Raw genomic sequence first — 18,645 nt, forward strand, 5'->3', positions numbered from 1 at the left:
CGGTAAGAGAAACACTGCTCTGCATGGGTACACGCCTATTCAGTCTATCTGGTAGAAGGTACAGAAAGTACAAGAACTTCAACACATCAGAAGATACCCACCAGCATCATTCAGTGTGGCGATACAATAACCGATCCATTCTTCTTTGATAGAAATCTTGCAAGGCAAGCCCAGGGCCACTCGACTAGCCCCAGTGGATCTTATCCCTGTGATGATTTAAGCGGTGCAACGGACTGGATCCCGCATCCCTTTCCTTACCCCAATTGTCCACACACCATGAGCAACCTCGAGAACGAAATCCATACCCTCCGTAACCTGCAGCGGTTGTTCCATGAAGCCTTTCCAGAACACCTTTATGACTCGACCGCGGTGTATCTGCGAGGCGCGACCAGCTGTCATGTCTTGCCTAGACCTTGCCATTCTTCGTTTGCAGCTGTGCTCGCAGCATTAGGTCCTCGCATTGCCGTAATGACTCGTACGCGAGCAACAGAATCTATCTTGTCAAGTATGTGAGTTATCCCATCCGTATCTGTGAAGCAACGCACTCTTATTGTCATAAAACAGCGATACGAGCGCAGAGACCATAGCTGTCGACGGCTCAACTAATATACATATCGTCCGCAGGCTTGAGGATCTTACTACGGTGGCGTACCTCGGAAACGCAGCCCTGGTGGTGTGTGTGGCTTTCACGACGGCTGTGCAGGAAACGCTGATTGATATGCCCTAGCGCGAGGAGGCGGCATTGGTTGTCTGGGCTGATACAGAGCTCTCGGTCGTAGACACCTTCTGCGGTATAGAGCTCAAGATTAAAAATGCCCTGCAGGGGCAGTGGCCTTGTAACTTACCTGGACCCACAGAATTATGGGATACACTCGGCTATCTTGGTGCAGAGTACCAGCAACCTAGGTTCAGTGTAAAATCGGTGCCCAGTAATCGTTATTGGCCATCAGCACCCCCATTTGAGGACATCTGGTCGCAGTCGGCATTGGCTGACGCACGGTCTCCAAAACAACTTGTGCGTTCATATATGTCCTATGAGCACTTGAGCTAACAGCCTTTCAACCTCACTTAGTTCAGCGACAGCTGGTCTACCGATTCAGCCTCAGCCTTGAGTGATAGCCAACTGCCGACCCTATATGTTCAGAATAACTTCCCAGAGATGACCCACAATCCCTGGGTCGCTGCTGCTTCATCGACGCTCGTTGCCCTAGACGGAGAAGAATGTTTTGAGAGAGGGGTCGCAGATATCTCTCTCTTTCCGCTTCACACTCTGAAGCGCAAAATTGAGACATCGGTGACTACTGCCCCGGACATGTCTGTGCATCAAGGATCTCTGGATGTCCAAACGGCAGGTCCCTTCGCTATGGGCACTGACACCACCCCCAATACGGGATATCATCACAATTCGAACACTCACAACGACATGTATGCGCCTCTCTGCAAGCAGGCTCGGCTCGTCACGTATACAGAGCCTTCCTGTGCTCCTACTGTATGCCAACCACGCATGTCCACATCTCGTTGCGTTCCCTGCGCCGACGAGGGGGAAATGAGGCTGATACTAAGTTCAATTCTTGAGCCTCAAGAAAACGACGACGGCAAGGATAACGATCCCAATAGTCTCAGCCCTTCCAAGCGCAGAGAAGAGCGACGAGTGCAGCCACTACATAAGGTGAAATGCAACGCACACGCAGTTCACCACGAGCATGAGGGAGACGATCTCGACTTAGCTGGCCATATTCCCTTCGGCCGACCGCCAGAGGGAAAACAGCCAACTCGTGTACGTCGTTGCAGGCCTAAATCCTCTTCTAGGCAGCATAAAGAAATGAACGAGAAGAAGCGCTATCGATGCACCTTGTGTCATACTCACAGAACGTTCACCCGCCGCGGTGATGCCAGGCGACACATCAGGAAGAGCTGCAAGCGTTCGATTCACAAGGTGGACCAATGCCCCCGATGCGGTGACACACTGTCACGGAATGATTCGGTACAGCGGCACGCACCCATTTGCACCGGGATTCCCAGCAAGAAACGGGGACACGACAAGCGCGACAGTGGCGTTGGTGACGATAGCTTCGATGCCCGTGGGCGATCAGATGATGAACTTGACAGGTTTATCGACTTGATCGGCTAGGTACAACCGTAGCGTGTGAGTATTATTGAATATACAGGTCATCGAAAGCACGAGCTCATCAGATCGTTTTGGTTTGTGTTGACCTAGGCGATATACTATTATCTGGGTTTCGTATTCTCGTATTCTCGTATTCGACTTCCGCAGCTTTCTCGAAGCCTCGTACCTGACTTGGTATCTTGGTTCTTCAATCCTTGCCCATGCACTTATCAGGATACCCATTCAGTACATATACTGTGTCAGCGACGCACCATATACACCGTTAGATATATCTCTGCAAAGTTGCATGTGATGTTGATTATTATCTTTGTGCTACTTGTCAATGTATTTGCATGTCCGCGCCACGATGAGAAAGTTTTCATTGGAATCTGTGAAAATGCATTTTAGCTCCTTAAGACCGCGGCTCATTGCAACTTGAAGTGGAGGCAAACCTTGTTGACCTGAACTTATGACATATACAAATGCATAGAGGTGCATAGAAGTCTATTCAGGGTTCCTGCATATAATTCAGACAATCGCGCAGGCCTGTGTGTCTCAAAATTGGGCCTGATGCCTTGTGCAGGAAAGTTAAAATCCTACAACGGACAAACACCACGGATCAAACCTACAATGACGCCATACATGCCATGGGCTTTGAAGTCACTGACATTTTTGATTTCCAGCGTCCAAATTGGCATCATATATCACCCACTTGAGCGTCGTCATCAGAGGTCAGTGTCGTCGAAATACCCACACTTACCAGGTCACCAAAGCTTTAGTGAATGCGACGCTTGCAGTTGTCTCGATCTGGCGAGATTTTGTAAGCTAGGAAACGAAATAGGATGTGGCCATGTCTGCTTGCTGAGTTGTGACGGTGTCGCTGCTTGCCGTCGCTTTGAAAGGGTATAAACCGAACCGATGGACGGCGAAACTGAAATGGCATTAGCCGAGACTTTCTGGTGATTTGTGTCTGACGCGACATCTGCAAGTTGTTCAAGTCGGAATGCTCACAGCAATAAGAGGTTGGAGCATGAGCTGAGGGCAGAGACGAGTAGAACAGTACTGGTGTGTAGGCAAGTCATCGGACAATAGCGCCCACGTCAGATTCTCAGCATTGGCTTCGGCTCATGCCGTTCGTTACATTAGGGTCTCAAAGAATTTTCCGAAAAAAAAGTCGGTTCACCGAGAAATGAACAGACAGATGTCATTATATTGCGTTGATGTTCCCTGGTATCAGTTGATATTGCTGGACTTGAAACTCCTAATAAACTGACAGGCATCACACATGAATCAGGAGACCGCGCGGAGAAATACATATCTTCTACGACATAGCACAACCTACAGCATAAACATCGAAAAGATATGGTAAAAGACTAGGTTGCCGAACGCGGCAGACGCGCTGAAACCCACCACATTACATAGCTAGCGCATCACTGGAAACGTCGGGGGTGTTCTTGATTTCGACAGTTTGAAGATAGGGACAGACCCAGGACCTAGGGCGATCGTATACCCTGCAGAGTATGGCGAGAACAGAATCATTGAATCCGGCACAGTTATCGACGTAGAGACGCTCGCAATGCTCGCTAACGAGGCCTGTGGACAGCAGCACGGCGTTCGCGTCCTCTGGCCGTTCCATGCCGGTGAGTTGAAGAGTATGGGTCCATGCCATACGAGGGTGACTTTGGGATTGACTGCAACGCTCCACGATGAGGTACTGCGACGACGGAGCTCGAAGGTAAGAAAGGAGCGCTTCGATGACTACACCTTTCATGCCCCGAAACTCGAGAACGAAGGTGTTCACCAGCCACGCGAGATCCTCAGGCATGTCAGCGACAGTGAGATCGAGATCCCTGAGGCGCAGCGCATCCATATCGATGTCAATATGATCTTGTAGGCAAGCAACGAAATCATACATGGAGAGCGGTGGATGGGGCCCTCCGTATCCGGCTATGCATAGTGAGGTCAAATTAGGAGTCGACACCTTCGCGTCTGCCTTATATGTTTCCATAAATGATAGCCCAGGGAGAGTGAGGCTATGTAGTTCTGGAGCGTCGAACTCCAGAGAGGAAGTGTGTTCGCCATATCGTGTCGATGGACTCTCGAGTGTCCTCGAGGTCAAATGTAGCTGTACCAGATTGGGGTATTTTCCACCGAGCCAGTCATTGAGGCACGGGCTCGGGAAAGAATTCTCGTGCAATACATGGAGCTGGAACGTTTTCCAGCGAGCACGGTGAGGAAGCAGAGCCAGGACTGCAGCGACGCGCTCTCTCTCGCCAGCGTCAGGAGCATCATAGTTGTGTGGCCGTCGGGATATAATGACGTGCAACTTGCGGTTCTTCGAGGAGGTCAAGTATTGCGTCACAATTTCGAGAGGCGTCGGCTCCTGGTCAATGAAGGCGACTATCGAAGTCGAGAAGACGGATTTCATCATCAATATACTTCTCCATCTAGGGCAAACAGCAGCGACGGCTTCTGGAAACGACGTCGATAGTAATGATTCATTGTCGTCCGGTGGATGGGAGGGCGCCGACCTGGGCCTACGCCGCTTAGGGACTTGGGATTCGTAGAAGACTTGATAGAATATGAGCAGTAGTATTTCCACTGGCAGGTCGTGGATGGATTTCGGTGACCGGTACCCTTTGGGGTAAAGGGACGTGCGGCGAGCTACGTCCGTTTTTCCATGACACCTGCATAGATTCAAGGATTAGAGTCCAGTAGCATGGCAGAAGGTGAGACACTGACGCATGCGCGGTATCCATGACGTTCAGCCCATTACGCTTTCTTAGTTCGATACAGTGAGGTTGAACACAAAAATGGCGATGATGAAGGAAGGAGTTGATGAGCAGAACTTGTGGCGACTCGGTAGACGCTCTATATCAACTTCCCACGCCAGCTCGAGATCTGGCGAGCTGCCGGGTACGGGTCTCACCGTGAGTTTACCATGTGCGTTGTGTTGGAAGGCTCAGGAACATCGAATGAGTGGCATGCAAAACAGTGCACGATGCACATGTGCCAGCTATGTCTCACATCCCCCGAGGGCCCTACAATCCCGGCTATTCGGCCTTGATTCTGATGCATACCACTGGTGATATGGACCAGAGCGATCGATGGAGGTGTCCTGGTCCGCGGTCTGAGCACCCAGCACGTAGATAAGTGAAAATGTGGCGTCATCAGGTGTGAGAGATCTGGCTGAGTGCGATGCGATACATCTGCGAGCGCACATTCAAGCATCGTTTTCTGTGATAAAGATGTCGCGCCAGACATCCCACGCAATCGCGAACACAAGGAGCAACGCATGATAAGTCCTTCAGTCTGGACGTTGCTGACCTGCAGAACCCCCACATTCACGACCCCGATGATGATCTTCGGAATGGAAGGCACGAGGAGTACAGCCCACTCCGATATCTGCGTGTCCTGCCGGCATGAGATCATAGATCTGAACACGGGCTGAATTGCCTCACCGATGCTCAGTGGATCACGGTCTTCGTGATCTGGATACTTAGCCGGCCTAAACGTGCTCACAGAGAGACCGAAGAATGGAACGCCCACTGCCTTCTCGGTGTAGTCGGGCGCATCGCTTAGGACGACCGTGCAGTCTTGCCCTTCGGAGCACTGCGCAGCATATTGAGGGTGTGGAGTACCGGGGTCCGGAAACTGAGGATCAGTAAGTGGGTTGGAGGGCCATTGCAGAGTGCAATCAGTCAAATACGAGAGCCAGGGCCCTTGCCAGAGAACATGCTGCGAGCCGCCTTCAGTGATCTGAGCGGAAAGACCGTCGGTTCCCACGTTCCAACTCCGATCCGGCCAGGCGCCTGCACATCTCGGAGAGCTGCCAGTCGCACTCCGCTCACAATAACCAAGATCTCTGCGCGTCTTTTTGAGAAAGCATTATGTGTACAATCGGCCCCAGGTGAATGTCGAGAAGATGCCCCGTCCCCGCGGACGCGAGCACCGCAACAGTGCCCCAGATCCAAGACCGTCCTGGTGGCGGGACGCTTTGACCTCGCACGCCTCATGTCTGCGGCGAAGATATGACAACCGTATGCATACTCACAGCATCATGACAGGCAGTGGTGGTGGCGCAGTCATCAATACCGAGGCCTGTCATTATCCCATGATAAGACCAGCATGAATTTGGGCATCCTTGTCCGAGCGTATCCGCATTAGGGGCCGCTGGTGCGCGCAAATGCCTATTTGGTCCCCTCGTCGGGTTCTGTAAGCCCTTCGAGAATCCACACCCATGAGAAGACGCTCTCCATCACTGGCCGGGGTGGTGATGCGAGTCCGTGTCGCTCCTCTCTGAGTCTGAACAGGACTTCTGCAGACGCCCGACGGGCGCTAACCCACTGGCTCTGTGGCGACTTAAGCGGTGGAACATGTCAGTCTCGCCCAACGCCTCCCTTCACATCCCACTCACCATACCAAGCATCAGCCGTTCCATTATGTCCCACATTATTTCCCACCTCACGACCCGTCTGAGGAATGCTCTGTTGTGCTCGGATCCGCATCTGGACCAACAAACGCTCTTCGTTATTATCGACCGGCCTGCCAGCCTCAAAGCATCATACGACGTCGATAATCACCCCTCTATGCCTTCGGTACCTCCCATCAGGATACGAGCTCCGGCAATTGCATCTGCTTTGTCCAAGTCAGTCACCACTCTGCTCTGTTGTCATAGCATTGTCTCACTATTGTTCTCCAGCTCCAAGAATTGCACGCACATATACCTCGACCCAACGACCTATATACCCGTCGTCAACACCTTGGGGCAGGTGGCGACGATAACAGACCCACTTAGCCCAGTCCTAGTGGTGAGCGCCCATAACCCTGCGCATGTCGACGAGGAGCTGATGGCTCGTTCCTAGCGCAAGGACCGATCCCTGGTGTTCTGGCAGTATGAGCATCACTCCATCGCGCAAGATGTCGCAGAAACGTACCACAAGATCAGGCACTACGCTCGCACGTATGACTGCGACAAGGTGACGCCGCGATCCGCGACTTCGCCATATACCCTCTTCATAGGCGAAGAGTATGCTGCCAGCTCCAACACTCGGGCTGCCCGGAGACAGGTGCGCCTGTCCACAATATCTACCTCGAATAGCTAACTGACATCTCTCGCATGTAATCAGCGCCGCGATGTTACGGCACCCTTGCAGCCGCAGAGAGCAAAGTATGCTAGCGGGACCACGCCGGTGCGCAACATCCAGTTCGCCGGGAACATGGCGACCGCTGTCCCATTCACGGTCTGGGCGCCATCAGTCGCGGTCACAGCTCAGCCTGCAAGGGAAAGGAAGCATCAGCGCGGTCAACTATCCATATCCACCACCGACGCACCTGCCGCCCCACCGCTTGCAAACAGAGATATGCTTCCGCTCCCGAGGCGGTCAGCATATTCTTCTACTCGACCCCATATTCCAACGACGCGCAGTCTTGCCGAGACTGTGACGTCACTGCATGTAGGTACGCTTAGCGTATCTCATGCAACCGGTTCTGGCCCGCCAATGGTGGGGCAGAACACGGCTACGATAAGATACGGCAGTGGTTACTCGAGCAAAAACACCACAAGTGTGTCGAGCTCAGCATCCACACAACACATAACACGATTGGACGAGGCTACTGCAGTCGACGACATCGACGGCTATAGCCCACGTCCCATCAAACGCGCACGATCATCTGGCTCCACTGCGCCCTCTTCCGCTTCGCGCTACTCCACCTCGCTCTCGCCCACTTCTACACCTTCCACTTCGCCCCCCTCTACCCCGGCGAGCGCGCCGCACCCGGCGACGCGACGCAACAAGGGCAAACAAAGGGCCCTTCCTTACGATGGCGACTCCGATAGCAGTTCTTCTGGCACTTCCGCTATCGCGGGACCACAGTTCATTCAACCCTCAGCGGGCATTTCTCTGGCACCTCCTGCCGAAGGAGGTGTCTGTTGCAAGGGATGCGGACAATCTTTTGCACGCTCTGACAGTATCCCACGCCACTTGCGCGAGAGCACGGTCTGCCCCCTTGCTAAGCCAGTAGTTTTTAAATGCCTCCACTGCGGCTCGCAGCATACGCGGGAGACATCGTTGACGCGTCATTTCAATACCTGCCGAGTCTTGAAGGCGCAGCAGGAGGCTGCCGGTCAAACCTGAAGCGAAGACGACAAGCGACGACAGTGGCCACTGAATCTGCAGCATCAATACACATTCAACACGATATCTGGAGTTCAGAGAGCACATCAAACATCACCTCTAATTCTCGCCACGTCCTCCTTCTCTCATTCCTCACCCTTAATCTCCTCCCTTCGTCTTGCGGGCCTAACATGCATCTGTCAATATACCCGTGTCATATACCCCCTTTCGAGATACCCAGCAGTCGAAATACTGTTTTCGCATATACCACTGTGGCTGTGCACGCGGTCCGAGTTCTTTCCCTTCAGTGTATTAGTCTTCGAGATATTCTGCATGTTCCCCGGTGCATGTTCGCTGTTCCTGACTTGAATCCAATACATCTCGGTATCGGTCTGAAATTTGACTATAAGCCTCTAAATTCCTTGTGCGATCCACACGAGCACAATAAGATATTAACATGACATCCATATAGACGCGATTATGTTTATTCATAAACAATTTCATAACGTCGTGGGCCTTTCTGAACGCGCGAACTTTATTATTCAATCGGTGTAGCAAAGTTCGACGGTATCGCACCTCTGGATCAAAAGTTGAATATGATGACGTTCGAGTGCTATATAAGCCCGATATTTTAAGTGATAACAGTGGCAGACACTGCCGAAGCTAGCATCACAAGCCCATATCACTGGCCAGTTCAAACTCCCGATAACGCTGCCTAGGGGCGTACACTATCAGGGGCGGCATTCGCTCGGCTCAGTGTATTCACGAAGCATCACACACAGTATAACCTTCAGAACACGACGAAAGATCGGAGACTTACCGATGCGAAGAAGAAAGTGATCGTAGATTTGGGTCTGAGCGCGACATGTGACGATAGCGATACGGTCCAGGTCATCACAGACGGCCCGCAGCGATACTCGGCTTTCCTATATTAGTTTAGCTTGCGTCGAAGTCATGGTCTTCGGACATCGAGATTCAGAACATAGAGTACCGAGCGCAGGATAGGGTCTATGAAAACACGGTTTAAGTATTAGATTCGTTTGTGCTAGACGTCGATGTGCACCCCCACGTCCGCATCCGTGAACGAGAATCCTGACATAAATTTCCAGTACGCACCTAATGAGAAACAGTCCCACCGCCAAGCGGATGAACGGACAATAAACGAGTAGAATTCGATCATCCTCGCTGCAGGCTCGGCTAGCTGCCGTACTGCGTCATCAACAGGTCGAAATGTGTCTCTACAAAATAAGTTAAGACCATAACTCCTGCCGGGTGCCAATGCCTATGATTACGCAGTCCTCGACGAAACCGAGGGAAGCTCTGCCATTTTAGACCTTCTCCTGCTACCTCATTGAGGAATCAGCTGCGGTGTTGTCTTCTTCATTGCTACACGCTTTGAGAGTCAAAACAAGAACGAGAGGGCGATGGTGGATGTGCGGACTCGAAGGATGCAGAGAGAAAATCTGCAAAGTCACGATATCCGATGGATATCGCGCACGTGCGCTCTCGGCCTGCGCCGGTGGCATGCCCCCCTCGAGTCGAGCCCGTTGACTGAAATTCCAATCCTTCCTCTTGACCCCGACCACCGGACCCCAAACCCAAAGTATCGCATCATCCTGTTTATCCGGAGACTATGCAAGCAGAATCGCCAGTCGCCTCAACATCTGCAGTCTCTGCGGATAGTCATCTCTCATATCCCGCTCCTACTCCTCATGCAACCACTCCTCCACCAAGTTCTGAGCAGCCACGACCCCTTCTACGAGAACGTTTATATGTCGGGAACCTACACCCGAGCGTGGATGAGTACGTACTCTACACATCTCCTACTGGTACACCGCCTGACAAACTCAGGTATACGCTCCTCCAGCTGTTCATCAAATATGGCAAGGTCGCCAAGCTCGACTTTCTCTTCCACAAGAGCGGCCCGCTGAAGGGCAAGCCACGCGGCTACGCGTTCATCGAGTATTCAAATGCCAATGTACGTCCATTCTTGTCTTTCTAGCCAGCGCCGTTCGCTGACCCCGGGTTTTCTTCATATCAACCACACACGCCGGTCTACACGGTCTACATATCACAGTGATCATGACCCGGGGACAGATCGGCTGCTGGCACATGCACCGCGTGCGAGCAGTGCTAACTGACGGCCTTTTGTTGATCTGTAACGTAGGACGCCGAGCGTGCCCTTGTTTCCGCTCACGACAAGCTCCTCCGTGGCCGCAAGCTTGTCATCACTCACGCGCACCAGGCGCCGCTCGACCATGCCGGATTCGGCTCGCGACCACGCAGGGTCGTCAACGATGCCGGAAAGCCTACGACACTTAGTCTCCTCAAGAGCGCGTCATCAGGACGTGCGGAAGCGTGCGTGTGCCGCTTTCCTTGTGCTCGATGACCAATATAAACATATTCTACGTCCACTTAGCAGCACCCAAGCAAAGATTGCCAAGATGGAGGCGAAGCTACGCCAGATGGAGCAGGTATCCGCGGGCTCAGGCACAGCAGCCAATAAGATGCACCCCTCCCTTCCTCCAAAGCCAGTTCCTACTTTCTTCTCCTCTGCACAATCTTCACGGGTGCCAACACCACGACAACAATCCGCAATGAAGAAGCCGCATACTCCTCTCCCTTCACTGCCGTTGCTACCACAAACAAATGCGGCGCCGTCCTCGATTTCACCGTCCTCTGCCACCTCGCTTCGCACAGACCCACCGCGGAGGACGACCAACCCCCTGACTGGTGTGCGCATTGTCAAGAAGAAGACCTGATCAGAGACCTACCGTCTCTCAAGGAGCGTAGTTATGTCCCTTCACCCCGAGACATTCGTCTGAATGAATCAGAAGTGCTTCAATGGATGTGTCAAAACTAGCAGGATCGTGTGAGCTTAGTGCGCAGAGCTATGTTACGACATTTGGTTTTATCGATGAAATCGGGAATTTTCAAGGTGTCTGCTTGGTGCCGTGAAGGCCGTCCGACATTGAAGAGTCATACTGCCTGCGAGACATCTGAGGCACGACATCGGCCCGAGACCGTCCTGTGGGAGTAGAAGTTCATCCGTACGTCCTTGTCGGTCGCCTAGTCATGAACCTGAACGGCGTCGAATGCAGACGTCTGGTTTGTGCGAGACATGAGCACGCGGCATCCAGGTTCGTCAAGCACAGCGAGTAGCAAGTCCCGAGATCGTCAGTAAACACGAAGTGTTTAGGGTTCTGGAGCGGCACTAGCGCAGCAGCAGATCACCCTAATTTTCCAATCACAGCTACAACGGGCCTGATGCGCTTTGTGCAGTGACCACTCAGTCTGACTAACGGGATACGCTTCATACGATGCATGGGTTTGTCGGAGGCCTCCTTGCAACAGACCCAAATATATGGCAAATCACCAGAAACTACACCATTGCATCACAAACTGCGAACAGCATGAAACCGGGCACCCTATTCGAAAGGATTGTCGTCAGCGTACGTACCGGTGGAGCCTTCCCTGGTGATTGCGCATGAGTAGATGCTATATCTCCCCAGCACAAGCGAATTACGAGGTAGATGGCTCAAACCTAGCGTTGATCTATCACTCACCCATGCGCCGCCCGGTAGCGTGTGCAATCAAAGACCCACCTGTACTGACAATAAGTGGGACAGTGGCAACATAAGACACAGCGTAGTATGTCACTCGTTCGTTCCAATCGAGCGTTCGCTATCGCTTAGTTGACGACAAGCTGTGCATCGCCTCGTCGTGGGCGCAGGATTATGAAAATACAGAATGTAGGGGGAGCTAGGCTAGAAGATTTCTTATCCTTCTTGAGCTTTTTGAAAAACAAATGTAGTCGCACGAGTAGTGTATAATCCCGGCATAGGATACTATTTGGACCATGAGCTTGACGACAGCGGACCGAGAATATCTGCTGCAGGGATCTGCAGGCTACGTCTTACTACAAGACTTGAAGTGGAAAGAACAGTTGCGCATATCAAGGCCTTTGGCTCTGCCATTTGCGATGCATAGCGGCGGTCGCCCGGGTGGATGGACGGAGAAGTTGGACCCGTGGATAACCGCTGTCTTTCAAAGCGGGATCACTCGGTTCTCACGCTACCAACTCCGGCTACGAACAGCTGCACGGTGCAGCACGGTGCACACTTTCAACTGTCCCCAGACTGCGATCATGCGACAGGGAGCGCAGTATGTGTTCTCTCGCTCTAATCAATTTGACGTTGATTCGAAGCTGATTACAGGTGTAAACCACGGCGGTGCCTTGAATCCGTATATTAGGTAATGGTGGTGGTGGTGGTGGTGGTGGTGGCGGCAGTGGCGGTGGCAGAACGCTTGGATCTCTAATCTCTTGACGCCGCTTTGAGGGACTGTCAAGCGCGCATATAGACACAGCATCATGACATGCAGTACTAGAAGCGCAGATACATGGGCGAGACCTCCGTAAGTCCTATGAAAGTACTAGGATGGACCTGGCCGTCTTCGTCGATGTGTAGTCACAATAGCGGTTGTACTGCCTAGCTACATGTCAATCAAGTATCCTTCTGGGTTGCTGTCAATCATGCTGGACTTCGTAAGGGCCAGAAGCTACTCACTAGAATTTGTCAAAGCGAGTGATGTTACGCTTGGATCTTGATGTCCTCCACCACTTCCCACAAGCGGAACTGCCTTGGCGCTGGGAAACTCGGTCTGTGGCGGTATTTAAGCAGAACAAAAAACTCTGTCTGGTTCAAACCCCTCCATATTCCGCAAGAACCTCACAGCGGGTCTTCCGCAATGAAGTTCCAGGAACAATTGAATCGCGAGACTCAGCTTCTCAGTAAGCTGCATGTACAGCTCGCGCACACGCTTTCCAATGTAAACACTGGATTCACCGCCGCCGTCTACCTTCGAGGTATCACTGGCTGCTACGTATACCCACCAAGCGAAAATCCTTCGTTTGGATACGCTCTGGCGACGATGGGTGCCCAAGTCGCTGTTAAGACCAGCACGCTCGCGACCCAAACCATCCTGGCGTGTGTGTGAGTGGCTTTGCTCGGTGCAGGCGCGTCAAACAGCTTACGTGGAGACTTCAGCCCGACTTGCATGACACACATCTCCATCGATCCATGCCTGCATATACCCGTGGTGCGAAACTTTGAAAGTCTGGCGGCGATCCGAGGCCTAGCAAGCGCGGCATTAGTGGTGAGCGTCGACACGGGGCATCCCACGATGAGTAAGCGTCCACTGACCAAGTACCTCCAGCGCGAGGAAGCCGCCCTGGTTGTGTGGGCCGAGTCTGAGCATTCGGTCTTCGATACGTTCTGCGAGCTCGACCACAAGATCCAATCCTTCCTTCAACAGCACTGGCCGAGCGAGTTCCATGGCTCTGAAACAGTTCCATGGGACCCCTATGGTTATCTCGAACACGATGTGCCAGGTCACACGGCAACGCTAATTCTGGATAGTCAAGACCTTCTTCAGGAGCAGTCGGTATCCGCACCAGGGCTGGCATCGCAGTTCACCGACAGTCTCGAACCATCTTCCGATATACTTGATGCATGGCTCGCAGCAGGTCAAATGGTACGCCCATCCTTGACCTACTGGCTACGTGAACTAAGATCGCCGTGCCCCCGTTAAGCCCGTAACGTTGGATGACAGCGTCAACTGGATGAGCGGTTCGGTCCGGACTTCGACAACCCCGTCGGAGAGCGCAGAAACATTAGTATGGACAAACGTGAAAACGGACTCGTCGGATCTAGCCTATGGTACGCCATTCTATGCAGAACGGATGTCCAAGCTGACCACATCCACCGCAGAAGTAGCTACTCCGGTGGTCCCGTCGACGCCTCGTGGGGTGAAGCGAAAGCGCGAGATCACGACGATTTCGCCCTCCGACACATTGCTGGTGCCGCCCACAGAGTTGGCGGCGGGTCTCCCAGGTACGCAGAGCGGAATTGTATCGAGTAGTAGCAACTGATCGAGCAATCGTACGTCAATATGACATACAGAGGCTCAAAGCGAGTCAGACAAGGACTCGAACCACGACGATGTCTTCGAAGAGGACGATGCTTCCAGCATCACTTCGGCCACGACCGTCAATACAACCGCTACTCCTGATCTGGACGATGCCGCCGACTCTTTCGACGCCCGTCCTTGCAAACGCGCACGGTCTTCTGCTTCTGCTCAATCTTGCTCTTCCCCGTGCAGACCTACAAAGGACAGCCGCCTACCGCTGCCTTCCCGCATCCCGTGGAGCGAGAAGGGGAAGCAGAGGGAGGCGGCGCGTGGAGATCACACCGGGTCCCAAAAAGATTCCGAAGAGGCCAACAAGGACGACAAGGATGACGAGAACAATGAGGACGATGAGGATGGCGAGGATGGCGAGGACGACGACGATGACGAGGACGACGACGATGACGAGGACGACGACGATGATGGGGACGACGAGGACGACGAAGAACGCGACTCAACGTACAGCAACTCTGCCTTGCGTAAGAACAAAGGCAAGCAGCGGGTACAACCCACACGAGGGGTCAAGCGAAAGGCCCATCCTGGCGAGAGCGAGGATGAAGACGGTGATCGCGACACCGCCAACCCTGGTCCATCCGCCCGTCGGCAACGCAGAGACAAGCAGCCCGATAAGTCTCTCGTTCACGGGATGACCACCACAACTACGGCACCGCGACGGTCAAATCCGTGGCAGTGCACCTTGTGCGGCAATACAAGTAAGCGCTCCGCCGACGGCAGGCGACACGTGAAGTACGTCTGTCGCAAAACACTCCATGCGGGACCTCTCTGTGGTCTGTGTGGAGATACGTACTCGCGACCAGACGCTCTTATGCGCCATGAAAGGAAGTGCAATGGAACTCCCTCCCGAAAACGTGCACGCACAGTAGACGGCATTGACATCCTCCTTGACGCCCGAGATCTTGAGAACTGGCAACTCGACAGGTACGTCGCGTTCGTGGGCGCCGAGGTCCTGCAACACGAGCCGGTGGAGGAGCCCGTAGGTGGAACGTCAGTAGAACACCAAGACCACAGCCGCAGCAATGGTCGCAAGCGTAAAGGAGCTCCCAAATAGGCCGGACCTGAAGCCGGTAAGAGAGACTGTTTCGCAGGACATCAGGAATGCTCACCGAGGAGTTCCAGATTGCTGTTTGATGCGTGGTCTCCTCGTCCGGGTTTTTCCACGTCTTCATTTTCAATCATCAATCCTCGTGCCCATCCACTCGCTTTCTGGTTCCCTTGCTGTAAGTCCCCTTCGTCCGCCTTGAACTCCACCATTCATCATTCTCACCATTAGTTCTTCACAGTCTGCTCGCGCGCACGTCAGTATACCCGCTTCGTGCATATACCCGATACCCTGCATACAAGATACCCATATACCCCGCTGGGAATGCCCCAGTAGCGTTGCACGCGGCCCCGAGCTCTGTTGACGTAGTTATGTGTTGCTTTCGACTTGCTTGCCAGTTAACGCTTCGCTGTAAACCAATAGAGATTCATTGTCTGATGGTAATTCCGATACCACAAGGAGATCCTAAGGCACGATGCAGAAGTGCATGCGTCTGAGATACATCGGACTGCAAACAAGTACGATGACGTTCAGAGATCGGCTCAGATCAAACAGGTATATGCCATCTGGAGAACAACGTCGCCCAGCGAAGCTGATGGCAAATCGTTTGCGAGAGTCATATGCCTTTCGACATAGGATTCTATGCGCCAGCTGAGAACAGGGTGTCGAAACGATAAACTTACGATTGTAAGAACGGGATGCTTGCGGTCAGCCCAGAAAAGGTGAGGGACAGTGCCAACGTCATTGACTTCAATTTCGAGACGGAGCGCTACCCGCCTGAGAGATGTTCATGATCTCCCTCTGGGTAGAATATCGACGAATGATCAGTACTTACAGGGTCTAATGCAGTGTAGGTTGCACCTCCGTCAAGGTAGTCTACGGTGCGGGGTGGATGAAGATCAAGAGAGAGCGCGAACAGGCGCGAACGCGCAATTATCTGATGGATGGACGGGACCTTGAGTTATGTTCTTTCTGTATCAATATCCGTGACGTAACCCAATCCCTGGTAGTATATCGGTTAGTACACGCGCCTGTCATTGGGCCGCGCGAAAGCGGGGTTCGACTCCCCGCCAGGGAGCTCGAGAGTCTCTTCAGCATTTTGTCCCAGAGAGAAAGGAATCAAGTCTTCTCAGTTCAACGACACACTCACAACGTCAAAGTTGTGACATAGTGCACACTTTAACCTACTTTAACCTTGGCGAATTATGTATCACGCTACATCTGCAGATCGGAACGATCTATAACGCGCCCACTAACACCTACAATTCACTCATGAATGGGAACGATGTGACTGACCCCTCCCCCTGGTTGGGGTACAACTGCTGTGACAGCTGACAACGAAAGGCAGACCTCGCGAATCTCGAGCTTGACGAGCAATACGCATGGGCAAGTAGCAGGTGTTCACATAGAGGAGGGGGGGCGCACACCCTGTCACCAGGAAATGCCAAGATTAACTGTCGGCGGTACCGATGATCTTTAGCTCGCCACTACTCGGTTACATTGGAATCTCTCCGGTCCACCATGACATACCACACGGTGCAGTTACCACTGATACGTGTCAAAATGGAAGCCCCTATGGTTGAGAGGAGACAGAGTTGTATCGAGAACGAAGTCAAGACATTGCGAATTACAGGTTTCTACACCCGTAATTCAAATTGTACCTAGAACAGGATGTTCATAGTTACCGTCTTCTCCGGGTGAAGTATTTTGTGGTGGGCATAGAGCGAATACTGAATCTGCGATCATACATTAATATTGGGCTTCTTGCAGAAGAGCTACGGGCGCTTGTAGCAGCCCGTAAAAGGTAATTGCCTCATTGCGGCGACTACCGAAGAACTGTACAGATAGCTTCGGCAAGGCTCGGCAGGAAACCTTGCAGCAAGTGATTGTACGCAGCGGCGCGGCACCAGCAACTTCAGCAAGTCTTCAAGCAAAATGTCTAAGCGCGGTGAGTGCCCTCGCATACTCGTCGTGCTCGCCATCTCACGCATCGTCGGACCTATGTCGCTCTTTGCACTACCTTGCTACCTGGACGACTTTCTCGTTATGCTCAACGATTGGACTTCGTCTTATGCCAATGATCTCTAAACTTCCTGTTATACCACCCACGCACTCCCGACCTTTTGACGGTCGCTGACCAGGCTCGGGTGCATCTGGAAACAAGTTCCGTCTGACTCTCGGTCTGCCCACGGGCGCCGTACTCAACTGCGCGGACAACAGCGGTGCCAAGTCGCTCTTCGTCATTGAGGCGTTCGGCACTGGCTCGCACCTTAACCGTCTCCCTGATGCCGGTGTAGGCGACATGGTCGTCGCGTCCGTCAAGAAGGGAAAGCCTGAGCTCAGGAAGAAGAGTGCGTATATGCACTCAAGCGAGGTCCATGGAAGAATATCTGACGGCGAACTGTGCAGCGATGCCTGTTGTGGTTGTCCGCCAGCGCAAGGCGTGGCGACGGAGAGAGGGTCTCGTCCTCTACTTCGAGGTATGTTCAACATTCCATTTTTCACATAGTAGCAACAGCTGACGCCTGTTTAGGACAACGCGGGTGTGATCGTCAACCCCAAGGGTGAGATGAAGGGCTCAGCCATCACAGGACCAGTAGCAAAAGAATGTGTACGTGCTGACTAGATCTCTCCATCAGTGCACTGAAATTGACGTGGTTTGTGCTGCTCATAGGCGGATCTCTGGCCGCGTATTGCATCTAACGCGGGTACTGTCGTATGATCGTTGTTTACACTATCCTTTCCTCGCACTGTATCGCATATGACGACTATGACGGCAATTACATGCTCTCGCTTTCTCATGGTCTACATATTGGTCTTACTTCGCCCCCGCCGTGCTCGAGTGAGTGGCGTATCACCCCCAAGGCGACATGGGGTACACGGATTGGGACTGGCAGACATACCCTTACCCGTTGACTTCTCCTTGACATTACAGGTGGCGACTTGAGGACCATCGAAATCACTCCCTAGCGTTTCAACGTGCTCACCGGTGTCAAGTACCTATGTTTGCGACCTAAGAAGATCATGCATTTGCGCTACCACGAATATCAAGCTACTGTTCAGCCGGCCTGGAGTCCCCTAGTCCTATTTTGTCTTCGTCAGACGGTGTGCCTGCGTATCCTGCATCATACGGGTCGGTTTCACAGTCGAAGAGTCCATCAATATTGTGAGCATGCTCGATGCCAGTCATGAGGTCCACAGCAAATGTCTATGCTGTTAAGCCACGATTGTGAGGTATCAACAAAGGACAGCGATATGCTGCCGAAACCATGGGTAGATCGTTCCGCAGCTTTGCGGATGCAAATGAGAAAGTGTTGTGTCAGATTCGACGATAGCCTATTTCTGATCAGCCACACAACATGAAGGTCTGCTGAACTGTGGCCCTTTGCTTACAT

At 52.7% G+C, this 18,645-nt stretch overlaps 7 protein-coding genes and 1 non-coding gene across 8 annotated transcripts; 6 read left to right on the forward strand and 2 right to left on the reverse strand.

Moving 5' to 3' along the window:
• Positions 1-276: 276 nt before the first annotated feature.
• On the forward strand, positions 277-2,131 carry POSPLADRAFT_1142391 (hypothetical protein; the record flags this gene model as incomplete). Its single annotated transcript, XM_024485416.1, has 7 exons — positions 277-394; positions 434-509; positions 565-673; positions 728-1,015; positions 1,353-1,425; positions 1,692-1,777; positions 1,814-2,131. The coding sequence occupies 7 exons, from the start codon at positions 277-279 to the stop codon at positions 2,129-2,131; spliced, it is 1,068 nt and encodes a 355-aa protein (XP_024338762.1).
• Positions 2,132-2,532: 401 nt separating this feature from the next.
• Positions 2,533-6,124, reverse strand: POSPLADRAFT_1142660 (hypothetical protein; the record flags this gene model as incomplete). Its single annotated transcript, XM_024485455.1, has 10 exons — positions 2,533-2,568; positions 2,737-2,770; positions 2,868-2,932; positions 3,382-3,445; positions 3,526-4,794; positions 5,188-5,296; positions 5,329-5,344; positions 5,435-5,521; positions 5,630-5,919; positions 6,052-6,124. Coding segments are annotated over 10 exons (2,043 nt in total), but the record flags the coding sequence as incomplete, so codon positions are not given.
• On the reverse strand, positions 6,015-6,910 carry POSPLADRAFT_1066030 (hypothetical protein). The gene is made up of 4 exons (XM_024482032.1): positions 6,902-6,910; positions 6,797-6,848; positions 6,525-6,742; positions 6,015-6,468 (listed from the first exon to the last, which is right to left on the reverse strand). Exons 3-4 carry the CDS (start codon positions 6,558-6,560, stop codon positions 6,298-6,300), a joined length of 207 nt encoding a protein of 68 aa, XP_024338764.1. The 5' UTR covers positions 6,561-6,742; positions 6,797-6,848; positions 6,902-6,910; the 3' UTR covers positions 6,015-6,297.
• Positions 6,550-8,244, forward strand: POSPLADRAFT_1046463 (hypothetical protein; the record flags this gene model as incomplete). Its single annotated transcript, XM_024479040.1, has 6 exons — positions 6,550-6,755; positions 6,810-6,918; positions 6,973-7,176; positions 7,237-7,490; positions 7,578-8,106; positions 8,161-8,244. 6 exons carry the CDS (start codon positions 6,550-6,552, stop codon positions 8,242-8,244), a joined length of 1,386 nt encoding a protein of 461 aa, XP_024338765.1.
• Positions 8,245-9,982: 1,738 nt separating this feature from the next.
• POSPLADRAFT_1112412 (hypothetical protein) lies at positions 9,983-10,706 on the forward strand (the record flags this gene model as incomplete). Its single annotated transcript, XM_024483399.1, has 4 exons — positions 9,983-10,026; positions 10,075-10,201; positions 10,391-10,581; positions 10,646-10,706. Coding segments are annotated over 4 exons (423 nt in total), but the record flags the coding sequence as incomplete, so codon positions are not given.
• A 2,266-nt stretch (positions 10,707-12,972) lies between these two features.
• POSPLADRAFT_1056563 (hypothetical protein) lies at positions 12,973-15,259 on the forward strand (the record flags this gene model as incomplete). The annotated part of the gene is made up of 5 exons (XM_024480798.1): positions 12,973-13,217; positions 13,272-13,758; positions 13,817-13,943; positions 13,995-14,117; positions 14,187-15,259. The coding sequence occupies 5 exons, from the start codon at positions 12,973-12,975 to the stop codon at positions 15,257-15,259; spliced, it is 2,055 nt and encodes a 684-aa protein (XP_024338767.1).
• A 991-nt stretch (positions 15,260-16,250) lies between these two features.
• On the forward strand, positions 16,251-16,328 carry POSPLADRAFT_t78. The gene has a single exon. It is a non-coding gene; the product is annotated as a tRNA-Asp (tRNA).
• An 857-nt stretch (positions 16,329-17,185) lies between these two features.
• On the forward strand, positions 17,186-17,972 carry POSPLADRAFT_1033735 (hypothetical protein; the record flags this gene model as incomplete). The annotated part of the gene is made up of 5 exons (XM_024476957.1): positions 17,186-17,198; positions 17,392-17,601; positions 17,660-17,730; positions 17,784-17,861; positions 17,925-17,972. The coding sequence occupies 5 exons, from the start codon at positions 17,186-17,188 to the stop codon at positions 17,970-17,972; spliced, it is 420 nt and encodes a 139-aa protein (XP_024338768.1).
• Between the last annotated feature and the right edge of the window lie 673 nt (positions 17,973-18,645).

This window comes from Postia placenta (assembly GCF_002117355.1).
Source record: "Postia placenta MAD-698-R-SB12 unplaced genomic scaffold POSPLAscaffold_7, whole genome shotgun sequence".
In the NCBI taxonomy this organism is placed as follows: Eukaryota; Fungi; Basidiomycota; class Agaricomycetes; order Polyporales; family Adustoporiaceae; genus Rhodonia; species Rhodonia placenta.

Bases quoted from the DNA above. Each gene is read 5' to 3' on its own strand.
- POSPLADRAFT_1066030 (XM_024482032.1), bottom strand. From the start codon at position 6,560: ATGTGGGACATAATGGAACGGCTGATGCTTGGTATG. The intron at 6,469-6,524 runs GTGAGTGGGATG...CCACCGCTTAAG, and splicing joins AACGGCTGATGCTTGGTATG to TCGCCACAGAGCCAGTGGGT.